Source organism: Oncorhynchus tshawytscha, linkage group LG09 (genome assembly GCF_018296145.1).
Source record: "Oncorhynchus tshawytscha isolate Ot180627B linkage group LG09, Otsh_v2.0, whole genome shotgun sequence".
NCBI lineage: Eukaryota > Metazoa > Chordata > Actinopteri > Salmoniformes > Salmonidae > Oncorhynchus > Oncorhynchus tshawytscha.
The window spans coordinates 49,018,434-49,031,531 of record NC_056437.1 but is presented as its reverse complement, the minus strand read 5'-3'; the positions used below and the strand labels follow the sequence as shown (position 1 = coordinate 49,031,531).

General features: G+C 41.9%; 1 protein-coding gene across 1 annotated transcript in view; it reads right to left on the bottom strand.

Annotated features, from left to right (window-relative positions):
- The window catches only part of LOC112259141 (kin of IRRE-like protein 3), a 140,776-nt gene extending 127,894 nt beyond the window's left edge, over positions 1–12,882 (bottom strand). Inside the window, exons 1-3 of the mRNA XM_024433889.1 lie at positions 12,876–12,882; positions 12,580–12,729; positions 5,647–5,796 (exon numbers count right to left, since the gene is read on the bottom strand). Of these exons, the coding sequence (XP_024289657.1) occupies positions 5,647–5,796; positions 12,580–12,729; positions 12,876–12,882 (307 nt within the window). The remainder of the gene's footprint in view (positions 1–5,646; positions 5,797–12,579; positions 12,730–12,875) is intronic.
- Positions 12,883–13,098: the final 216 nt, after the last annotated feature.

Sequence of the window (13,098 nt, the reverse complement as noted above, 5' to 3'; positions counted from 1 at the left end):
AAAATCAAAAGTAACACTCAGTATCTGGTTTGGCCATCAGCTGCATTAACTTCTAATGGCTTGGGGGCAGTATTTTGACATCTGGATGAGAAGCGTGCCCAAAGTAATCTGCCTGTTACTCAGGCCCAGAAGCTAGGATATGCATATAATTTGATTTGGACAGAAAACACTCTAAAGTTTCCAAAACTGTTAAAATAAGGTCTGTGAGTATAACAGAACTGATATGGCAGGTAAAACCTGAGGAAAATCCATCCAGGAAGTGGGATTTCTTTGATGTGGGCATTTTCAATTGAATGCCTATAGCTTTTCTAATGGGTTAGGACTCAGATTGCAGTTCCTATGGCTTCCACTAGATGTCAACAGTCTTTAAACGTTGTTTCAGGCTTGTTTTCTGAAAAATGAAGAAGAATGATTCCATTTTGTCAGTGGACTGTAGAATCAAGCAGAGTTGGTTTGCGCGTGTGACCAATTGCGCGCCCTTCGTTGTTTTTCTTTTCTATTGAATACGCTATTGTCCGGTTGAAATATTAGCGATTATTTAGACAATTGACAACCTGAGGATTAATTATGAACATCGTTTGACATATTTCAACAAACTTTACCAGAACTATTAGGATGTATTCGTCTGCATGTTTAGACCGCCTCGAACAAAACAAACATTTATCGTGTAGCTGGGACTCTTGTGACTGCAACCATATGAAGATCTTCAAAGGAAAGTGATTAATTTTATCGCTATTTCTGACTTTTGTAATTCCTTTGCTTGGTTGTAAAATGTTTGTATGCTTTTGTAAGCGGGGCGCTGTCCTCGGACAATCTCATTGTATGCTTTCACCGTCAGCCTTTTTGAAATCTGACAAAGTGGCTGGATGAACCTCACTAGGGTAGGGGGCAGGAATCAGAATTTTGGATGAAAAGCGTGCCCAAAGTAAACTGCCTGCTACTCAGGTCCAGATAATAGGATATGCATATAATTTAGTACATTGGTAGATTTGGATAGAAAACACTCTAAAGTTTCCAAAACTGTTGTGGGTATAACAGAACTGATATGACAAGCGAAAACCTGAGGAAAATCCATTCAGGAAGTGCTATTATTTTGAAATGTCTCTTTTCCATTGAAAGCCTATCCACCATACAAAGACTTATGACGCAGTTCACGATCTCTATGGCTTCCACAACACGTGGCCAGTCTTTAAGCATTGTTTCAGGCTTTCACTGAAAAATGAGGGAGAAACAGCACTTTGAGTGGACAGTGAAGTTTTCCAGACAGGAGTCCAGCGTGTGACAGGGAAAGCACCTTTCTTGTTTATCATTTTCTATTGCATTTGTCCGGTTGAAATATGATCGATTCAATTATTTATGACAAAAACAACCTGAGGATTGATTATAAACATCGTTTGACATGTTTCTACGTACTTTTATGGTACCTTTAAGATTTTTGACTGTTTTGTCTGTCTGTTGTGACCGCGCTTTGGTCCAATGTATTACTGAACAAAACAGAGGTTTTTGAATATAAAGAGGGACTTTATCAAACAAAACAAACATTTATTGGGCACATTTTAACGCTATTTCTGACTTTTTGTTTCTCCTCCTCTTGGCTGCTAACTGTTTGTAATGATTTGTCTGCTGGGCGCTGTTCTCAGATAATCGCATGGTTTGCTTTTGCCGAAAAGCCTTTTTGAAATCTGACACAGCAGTTGGATTAACAAGAGGTTTATCTTTATTAAGCTAGTGTATAACATTTGTATCTTTTATGTATGTTTATTATGAGAATTTCTGTTTTGTTGAGTTTCACGCTCTGCAATTTCACCGGATGTTGTTTGAGACAGTGTTTTACTGAACAAAATGCACTAACAAGACGGGGGTTCTTGGATATAAATAGGGACTTGATCGAACAAAATTAACATTTATTGGGTAACTGGAAGTTTTGTGAGTGTAACCATATGAAGATCATCAAAGGTAAGTGATTAATTTTATTGCTATTTCTGACTTTGTTACTCGTCTACTTGGCTGGTTACTGTTTGTAATGATTTGTCTGCTGGGCACTGTTCTCGGATAATCACATGGTTTGCTTTCACCGTAAAGTCTTTTTGAAATCTGACAATGTGGTTGGATTAACAAGAAGTTAATCTTTAAACCGATGTATAACACTTGTATGTTTCATTCATTTTTATAATGAGTTTTTCTGTTTTTGAATTTGATGCCTTGCAATTTCACTGGACGCTGGCCAGGTGGGACGGTAAGCTCCCCACACCCCCTAGAGAGGTTAACAAGAAGTTCATCTTTAAACCGGTGTATAACACTTGTATTTCTTATGAATGTTTACTTTGACTATTTCTGTATTTTGAATTTGGCGCTCTGCAATTTCACCAGATGTTATCGAGGTGGGTCGCTAGCGGAACGCCTGCGCCAGAAAGGTTAAATACTGCAGTGCATCTCCTCCTCATGGACTGTACCAGATTTGCCCGTTCCTGATGTGAGATGTTACCCCACTCTTCTACCAAGGCACCTGCAAGTTCCAGGACATTTCTGGGGGGATGGCCCTAGCCCTCATCCGCCGATCCTACAGGTCCCAGACGTGCTCAATGGGATTGAGATTCGAGCTCTTCGCTGGCCATGGCAGAACACTGACATTCCTGTCTTGCAGGAAATCACGCACAGAATGAGCAGTATGGCTGGTGGCATTGTCATGCTGGAGGGTCATGTCAGGATGAGCCTGCAGGGAGGGTACCACATGAGGGAGAAGCACGTCTTCCCTGTAACTCACAGTGTTGAGATTCCCTGCAATGACAACAAGCTCAGTCCGATGATGCTGTGACACACCACCCCAGACCATGACGGACCCTCCACCGCCAAATCGATCATGCTACAAAGTACAGGCCTTGATGTAACACTCATTCCTTCGACAATAAACGCAAATCCGACCATCACCCCTGGTGAGACAAAACCGTGACTCATCAGTGAAGAGCACTTTTTCCCAGTCCTTTTTAGTCCAGCGACGGTGTGTTTGTGCCCATAGGTGACCGTGTTGCCGGTGAGGACCTGCCTTACAACAGGCCTACAAGCCCTCAGTCCAGCCTCTCTCAGCCTAATGAGGACAGTTTGAGCACTGATGGAGAGATTGGCCTTTCCTGGTGTAACTCAGGCAGTTGTTGTTGCCATCCTGTACCTGTCACGCAGGTGTTATGTTCGGATGTACCAATCCTGTGCAGGTGTTGTTACACGTGGTCTGCCACTGCGAGGACGATCAGCTGTCCATCTTGTCTCCCTGTAGCTTTGTCTTAGGCATCTCACAGTATAGACTTTGCAATTTATTTCCCTGGCCACATCTGCAGTCCTCATGCCTCCTTGCAGCATGCCTAAGGCACGATCACACAGATGAGCAAAGACCCTGGGCATCTTTCTTTTGGTGTTTTTCAGAGTCAGTAGAAAGGCCTCTTGAGTGTCCTAACTTTTCATAACTGTGACCTTAATTGCCTACCATCTGTAAGCTGTTAGTGTCTTAATGACCATTCCACAGGTGCATGTTCATTAATTGTTTATGATTCATTGAACAAGCATGGGAAACAGTGTTTAAACCCTTTACCATGAAGATCTGTGAAGTTATTTTGATTTTTACAAATTATCTTTGAAAGACAGGGTCCTGAAAAAGGGACGTTTCTTTTTTTGCTGAGTTTAAAAATATGTATAATGCTCAGCTTATGAAAGCATCTTGTCAACAGAAGACATTACTGATTGAGGCAACTCTTGTGCAATGTTGTTCAATTAATTGGTGGCCATGTATGTCTGCATACCTGCAGTTGTAAGAAGCTCACGGCCCACTCTAAGTCTCCAAAGCCATTTAAAGCATCTGTGACCTCTGATAGCGCAGTGCTATCCCCTTTTATCCCGGTAATTGGTGGCGGTGGGTCCCCTGAACGCTTGGGGGGAGGGGGTTCTACAGATCTAATTAGCCTCAAGGGCCCCTCTGGATCGTGTCCCTGGACACTCTCGTATTCAAAAGTGCCACCGCCACCCGGCCACTCTTAGATGGGGTTCAATGTTTAAATGTCACCGGTAGAGGGCATTTTCATCCCAGCGATAATGCATGGAGTCACGAGGGTCTCTGGTTTCGGTGTTGTTTACAGTCCCTTGGTTTATCTGTATCTTCAGGTCCAGGCAGGCTGCAGTGTGTTGGGATATTATTGTGGGTCGGCAAGTAGAGTTATTTTATTATGAGTGTGGAAAGAAAGTTCAGACTATTATGGAAACAGCACTGCCTTGTCTCATGCAGCACATAACTTGTGTAATGGATTACCAATGCTGTGTATGAACACAGAGCACTTGTGCAGTTTGGGACATTGTATTGGGAGGGTATTGCAATGTAATATTATAAATGTTCAAATAACAGGGTTAAAAAAGGAATCCCACAGTATGTATAGCACCTACCTTCAACATCCCAAAAAAACATTGAAGCTGGAGTTGGGATTAATGGTAAACTATCCACTCTGGTTATGAGAGCACAAGAAGGCGAGGCTGTCATGCTTTGGCGGTTGGCTAACGCCAAGTCTCCAACTGTCTCCAGCATCGGAGAAGTGAAAGGCGGTGATTGACCCTGACAGCGTCCATACATTAACTTCATTACCTTACGGGGCTGCTGGTAGCTTGGTGTGCAACTTTTTTCCAAAGCGAGACGATTTGTCTGGGATTAAATGTCAGACTAATGGCTAGGCCTGGGGAGGAGGATGATTTGCCTCCCTCTCCCGCCCTCCCAACCCGGAAATAAATATAAAAGCAAATGGTATCCTTGTTATCTATAATTAATCATTTTAATGGAGCCGGATCACCAACATCTTAACTCTCCCCCCTTTGACCTCCCCACTAAGTAACCAGCTTTAGATTAGTGGGCAAAAATGTTACCACTGAGGGAGGGAATAATGAACTGATACCTCTAGAATATATCATGCTTTAAACAAGGGAGGATGAATCGATAATTCTAATTAGGGTGCTCCTCCCCTGCCTCAGCCCAAGGCACAGGAGGGTTTGCATCGGAGGGTTCCATCGATTCCCGCCCAAATGATGGTTGATAGAAAACAGACTGGGGCAGTTTGGCATCACCTGATTAGGCCTGATTTGAGGATACACCCATGATTTATCTCTAGCCAATTAATGTTCTGTCCCATCCCCCTTTTCAAATGATTACTGAGCAATTTCAATATTACTATATTCCTAACTCTCCTCATTTTCTTCCCCCTATCCCTTCTTATCACTCACTTTAAGTGTGCCCTCCAAACGGCACCCTGTTCCCTATATAGTACACTACTTTTGACCAGGTACCATTTTACTATGGTTAAAAGTAGTGCACTATAAAGGGAATAGGTGCAATACGGAAGGCAACCTTAACCCTCTAAAATGCACTCTCTTCACGTTCCCCAGATCTACCATTTGTCCTATCTGCTGTGAAACAGGTTGAAACCGTTTTGCAAGTGTAATGTGTTATGCGGCATGAACAGGAAGTTCACTCAACACTCTCTCAGATATCTCACCTATATGTACCATCAACTTGAGATACAGTAGTTGGCTTTCCCATTAACCTAAACCTTGCGGAACATACACACAATGGTTCAATGATCTTGAACGCAATCTAATAGTACTGTAGCTGTGTCTTACCGAGCACAGTCAGTCGGGCGGGGCGTGTTCTGATAGCTGCCTGGATGGCCTGGCACTCAAAGAAGGCGTCGTCCTGCATTTCGGTTCTCTGAATCAAGAGGTGGTATTCTCCCTTGCTGTGGTCTCCCACAATGTCATAGCGTGGGTAGCCTGGAACACAAGAACACACATTGTTACTCCCGCATCACTGCATGCACACACATACCCACACACATACTCACCCGCACACATGCACGCACACACACACATGCACGCACACACACACGTTCATGCACACACACTATCATGTTCACACACACACACACACACACACACACACAACCACATCTTCATTATGTAAGTTCACACGCTAGCCTTTCCAATTATCCAGGGCTATGGATTGTCATGACTACTAGTTTAAAGAAACAAAATTAAAGAACATTTGGTTTTCCAGATCGAGATTGTTATTCCTTTCATGAGAACACACCCAAACAATTACAATGGAGAACACACACAACTACAATTATATATGATGTGGGCTGCTTTATTGTTGCTTTCCACTCCTTTAAGATAAGACGTCTTTAGCACAGCAAAAGATGAACGTACAGTAATTACTTTCTCGGTTCACCTACAAATAGCATTGGAAGCTGAGAGGAGAAAGGAGGGTGACATTTCTTTTTTTCTTCAAATTTAATTTGAAATCGAGCAGCTGTCAGAAGACGAGCGGACTCAATTCTCCCATTGCCAATTGCATCTAGTCCAGTGTGTGCAGTAATGGCTATTATAACCATGTTTAAAGAAATATTAAAGATATGTAATATCTATTTGCTGTTTATTCCACTGCCCATGGATCAATGGTACGACTGAATCATCCATAAGCATTTTACCAAGCAGTAGTGTATGGGGAGGCGTAAGTGAGTTGAGTAGGAGAGACCAACTCCATAATATGACAGACGCCTACGTATAAGGCCTAATAGTAATCCTAGTAGTCAGACCAACCTATGTTAATAGGATGCAGAACAAACATTTTTCCTCATAGGAAAATTATTAAATTCAAAACAATTCATTTGACTTGACCCTCTCACAAAGCATGTGGGTTACATTTACAGCAGGGCATAAACACTTTCTAAACCCTTTGTAAAGGGTACCTTCATGTAAAGAGTTACCAGAACATGTAGTCACTTCTATTTCTGCGAGGGACATGATTCTGCTCAGTGAAACGACCTGTCCTGATTTGTCATAGACGCTTGCTAAAAAACTTGAATGAGCAAGCCTTCCTTCATGAACTGGCCTCTGTAAAATGGTATAGAATCAGCTTGATCCCCTCTGTCGAAGACGCTTGGCCAGTCTTTTTTAATATTTTCAGTGGTATTGTTAACAAACACGACCCCCGTAAAGAAAATGCTAATTAAAAACAGGTTTAGCCCCTGGTTCGACTGATCTTGCAGAGTTACTCCACCTCAAGAATTACACTTCGCGAAAGGCTCGACACATGCATACTCGGGCTGACTGGCTCTCGTTCAGGCAAATGAGAAATAAGTGCACTCAGGCTATCCGGAAGGCCAAAGTTAGTTACTTTAAGGAGCAGTACTCTCTGTATGGGTCTAACCCCAATAAGGTCTGGAAAACAGTTAAAAACCTCTCGGAACTACCCATCCCGGATCCGGGAGAATTGTCATCAACTACACTAATTAGCATAGCGCAACGGTCAAAAAATATTACTAGAAAATATTCATGAAATCACAAGTGAAATATAGTGAAACACAGCTTAGCCTTTTGTTAATCACCCTGTCATCTCAGATTTTGAAATTGTGCTTTACAGCCAAAGCAAGACAAGCGTTTGTGTAAGTTTATTGATAGCCTAGCATAGCATTATGTCCAGCTAGCAGCAGGAAGCTTGGTCACGAAAATCAGAAAAGCAATCAAATGAACCGTTTACCTTTGAGCTTTGGATATTTTCACTCACGAGACTCCCAGTTAGACAGCAAATGTTCCTTTTGTTCCATAAAGATTATTGTTATACCCAAAATACCTCAGTTTGTTGGTCACGTTATGTTCAGAAATCCACCGGAAATTACGGTCACGACAACGCCGAAAAAAATTCTAAATTATGGAAAACGTTTTTTATAATCAACCCTCAATGTGTTTTTCAAATATCTATTAGATAATATATCAACCGGGATAATTGGCTTTTCAGTAGGAGCGAGAGGAAAAATGACTACCTCTGTCTTTTACGCAAGAATCACTCAGAGCCCTCAGCTGGCCACTTATGCAATGTAGTCGTTTACGCTCATTCTTCAGCATAAAGGTGTGAAACTACGTCAAAATGTTATAGACACTTTAGGGAATATGTAGAAAAAGGAATCTGGTTGATATCCCTTTCAATGGCCAATAGGGGTGCATAGGAACACAACGGTTTCAAAATAAGAGGCACTTCCTGATTGGATTTTCCTCAGGGTTTCGCCTGCAATATCAGTTCTGTTATACTCACAGACGATATTTTGACAGTTTTGGAAACGTTAGTGTTTTCTATCCTAAGCTGTCAATTATATGCATATTCTAGCATCTGGTCCTGAGAAATAGGCGGTTTACTTTGGGACGTTATTTTTCCAAATATTTTCAAGAGGTTAAAGACCTGGAGAATAAACCCTCCTCCTCACAGCTGCCCATGTCCCTTAATGTTGATGATGTGCTTCGTCAGTAACAACCACATGTCTAAGCTCTTTAATCACCATTTCATTAAGTCAGGATTCATATTTGACTCAGCCATGCCTCCTTGCCAGTCTAACATATCCTTATCTCCCACCCCTTCTAATGTGACTATCCCTGATGCTTTACCTCTTTTTCCCCTGCACCGCTACAAAGTCTCTCCCTGCAGGCAGTCACTGAGTCCAAGATGCTGGAGGAGCTCCTGAAACTTGACCCCAAAAAACATCTGGGTCAGATGCTTAAGACCCTTTCTTCTTTAAGGTTGATGCCCCTATCATCGTCAAGCATATCTCCAAACTTTTAAACCTGTCTCTCCTTTCTGGGGAGGTTCCCATTCCCACACACATCACTGCACTCTATAGTCCTCTGTAAACTGGTCATCTCTGTATACCCATCGCAAGATCCACTGGTTGATGCTTATTTTTAAAACCCTCTTAGGCCTCACTCCCCCCTATCTGAGATATCTATTGCAGCCCTCATCCTCCACAAACAACACCCATTCTGCCAGTCACATTCTGTTACAGGTCCCCAAAGCACACACATCCCTTGGTTGCTCGTCTTTTCAGTTTGCTGCAGCTAGCGACTGGAACGAGCTGCAACAAACACTCAAACTGGACAGTTTAATCTAAATCTCTTCATTCAAAGACTCAATCATGGACATTCTTACTGACAGTTGTGGCTGTTTTGTGTGATGTATTGTTGTCTCTACCTTCTTGCCCTTTGTGCTGTTGTCTGTTCCCAATAATGTGTGTACCATGTTTTGTGCTGCTACCATGTTGTCTTGGTACCATGTTGTTGTCATGTTGTGTTGCTGCCTTGCTATGTTGTTGTCTTAGGTCTTTCTTTATGTAGTATTGTGTTGTCTCTCTTGTTGTGATGTGTGGTTTGTCCCAGGATGTGTTTTATTTATTTAAAAACGTGTTTTATCCCAGCCCCCGTCCCCACAGGAGGTCTTTTGCCTTTTGGTAGGCCGTCATTGTAAATAAGAATTTGTTCTTAACTGATCTGCCTAGTTAAATAAACATTAAATAAAATAAATTCTTCAGGAAATACTAATATACATTTAAATATCCCTGAGGAAACTAATTTTCCCTCTCGGGGTGTTGGAGAGAGAAAGTGTAGACCCAGAAAACCATTAAGACCCGAGATCAAGTGTTAGATTAATGTCCCCAGGTGAAATGGGAATGAATAGCTGAAGAAGCTGAAGACAAATACTTTTCAATTATGGCAAACAATGTAAAATAGCCCTAGTTATAACCTCTGTAGAGGCGATGGATCCATCAGGATTAGTTAGTTTGAGAGGGGGGTTCAGGTGGATGGTGATGTATTTCAGTATGTAGGAGGCACCTAACTGACACATCAATGGGAGAAAACGGCAATGAACACTCTCTGGCCGTATCTCAAATGGCACCCTATTCCCTAAATAGTGCAGTAGTTTTGACCAGAGTGTAGGGCCCTGGTCAAAAGCAGTGCACTATAAAGGAAATAGAGTGCTATTTGGGACACAACTTGAGTAGAGCCAGATCAAAGAGAAACAGGAGAGAAGGTAAAGGACACATGCAAAGTGAGCACTCCCTCGCTCCAATTAAAAGAGTGGAAAAAGGAAGAGTGCAAATCACAGACGGAGAGAAAGCAAGAGGCTAGAGCAGCGCCGATGCCATTGACAGTCAAACCCCTCCCTCAGCTTTTCTTTCAAAAACCATTTCATCGTTCTGTATTAGCATTTAAAAATCAGATTTTCCTTCATTGACTTCAGCCTTTGATTTAACACACCACTTCATTGCCATAATATATCCTATTCAGTCAAATATGCTAATTATGTTTAACTTTAAGTGCCATTATCCCTTACTGCTCGATCTTTTCGTCCATTGTCAGTATGTAGCCCTGCTGTCTACCCTCTCATAACTGTTGCATTGGCTAAGACGTCAAATTTTCCTGTCGTCACTAAGAGTAAACACTGTCTACAGTTCACACGGCCAGGAGATAACCTTTCCAGTTCACACTTGTCCCCGCTGTCATTGATCCACCAAAAATAATGAAGTCTCGCTCGCTCTCTCGCTCTCTGAGCTGAAAGTGATGTTTGGTGGCGATGGGTCCCAGGATGCTGCTAAAAGGACCTGGAGTGGGATTGTATGGATGTAATGGGATTGTTCTCCTAGGCCCAATTATGGAAACTCTGTCCATGACGAAATAGAACACTGGACTGAGGCAAAAGCAGACAATGTCTACAGTCGAAGACAATGTAACAGATTGGCATAGCAGGAGTCGTAAGAGAAGAAAACAAATCTGATGAGATGGCATTGTACCCAAACTGTGATCCATTGCCATACTGTAAACGCAGGTGTATTATTTTATTTTGATGTTATTTAATATTTTATTCAAAGAGTTTATCTAGTCGAGTGTGCCGTGCACCACATCTCTTCAAATACATTTATTGGGTAAAATTGTTTCCAAGGTGGGTTGTTAATGCCGATTCATCTAGTATTTGACCACCATTCTACCTACAGTATCCAAACAACACAATAACCTTTTTCTCTGTTCCAGGGGCCAGTGCAATGTTCCCCACACAGCTTTGAAAGCTGATTGTGGGGAATGATTTCCTCAGGCAGCCATCAGAGCGACGGAATGGTCTTCAAAACAGCCAGAGGAAAGATTGGGGGAAGGAGACTCTCTGCCGCTTTGGAAATGAGCAAAACACAATTTAACCATCTGCCGGAGCAGCAGATGTTGCGATAAATTGCTGCAACTTTCAAATGTTTACTTTTTTTTTTTAAACCCAGATGCAGTTTGGAGGGCTAGTTGAGTTTACTGTATTCTGCGAGATTGAGAAATATTTTTTTCTGGCTGTAATGTAAATTTTCAACGACCTCTCGTGACAACTGCAGTGTCATAAGATTACTAACGCAGAGGAGTAGGATCATTTGAAAACAGCAAAGAGAACAATTATGGTATTAACATAAAGGTACTCTAGCCGTAATCAACACACACTGACAATGGCCTAACAGCCAACAACAATTCGTTCAAAACATTGTGTGGATCCTCCACAGATTAAACTCTAGCAATATTGGCCATTTACCATATCATTTGCACTTACGACAATTTGATGTTTGTGATTGTGCCCAATCCCCCAAGTTTCTTTCACGTTATTCAAAAAGCCTGTTGCCATGTAACCCCCTAATTTGTCTTTGCTTAATTATTTACAAGAGGGTTCTGATTAATGCGAACCATGAAATATATTCAAAACAATTGTGAGAGCTTTGAAAGCAGCAATAACACAATCAGTGTGTTTGTGACTCTTGTGCCATGTGAAGTGGCTCTTTTAATTAATGATCAAACTCTAAATACTCCATTGCTCTGTGGCGTTGCTCTGTCATTTGTCCAGATGAGACAAGTGACAGCTACCTTTTTGATGACGACCATGTATGGATTTTTTTTTAATTACATGAAAGTAATGAAAGGAAAAGTGCAGATCAATGGACATGTGAGTGACACAACAACAATAGGAAACTATGACAAACAAACAGTTGCTAAGGGTAAGAGCGCAAAAGAGAGATGGACAGACAGATGGATGGTATGGGCCTTGAGAGAAATGGAGGGTATGGGTAAAGGTTGTGTCCAACAGAGGATGGAAGGAGAGGAAGAGAAATTGATCTAGATAAGAAGACAGGTAAGGGAATCACTCCAGCGAGGGAGGAAAGGAAAGAGAGGAAGAGAGCGCAATAAGAAGGTGAGACGTAGGCTAATACAGAGAGAAAGAGAGCTAGACAGGAAGACGAGTAAGGTGAGGAAAGAGAAAACAAAAAAACAGATTGACTGAAAGCCTTGCCCAAGAAAGAGAGACGGAGTGAGAGGAGAAGAGAGAGTAGGAGAAAAACTAAAAGGTAAGTGGCCCTGCTCGAGGAAAATAGAGAGAGAAAGAGGGAGGTAGACAAAGAGTTTGATTGGGAGAGGAGGAAAGAAAGATAAAGCCAAGTAAAAACAAAAAAAGAAGCTTAGCATTCATAAAGCCTTCATCATGCCTTTACATGCTTGACATAAAGAGTTATACTACCCTATGTTTATATGCTCTTTATAATTGGCATTAAACATAACACCCACTCCATAACAACTGTTATATATAATTTAAAAATATGTAGGGCTTATTACAGGTATTATGACTCTTTATGTCATGCATATAAAGGGTTTATGAATGTTTCATGAATGCCACATTATCACCATTCTAAGTAAAGTGAGGGACTCTCCTACCTGAGAGGTCCCTGTTGACCCCAAGGGCCATGCCGTCTCTGAGCCAGAGCACCATGCCGTGGTAACCAGGGATGGAGCAGGGCAGGGTCACCGGCTGACCTGCCACCACCACCAGGTCTGTGGGCTGCTGGGTGAACACTGCACTGGCCCCTGGAACAGAGAAAAAGGTTATTGTGTCAAAACAGTGCAACTTTTGATCAACAGTTTCAATATGATTTCATCATCTTCACAGACATATAGTGTCATATGCCATTTAGCAGACACTCTTATCCAAAGAAACTTATGTACATGCATACTGTGCATTTTCGTATGGGTGGCCCCAGCAGGAATTGGACCCACAACCTTAGCATTGCATGTGCTATGCTCTAACAACTGTGCCACAGTAGCCTACTCTTCATCCAATGGGGTACCGTCAGGGTAGATGTTGAATTGATGAAGCATTCAATGTTTTTATGTCTATGACAATAAATCCTAATAGCAATGTTGCCACAGTAGGCCAGTGAAAATAAGTGTACAGAA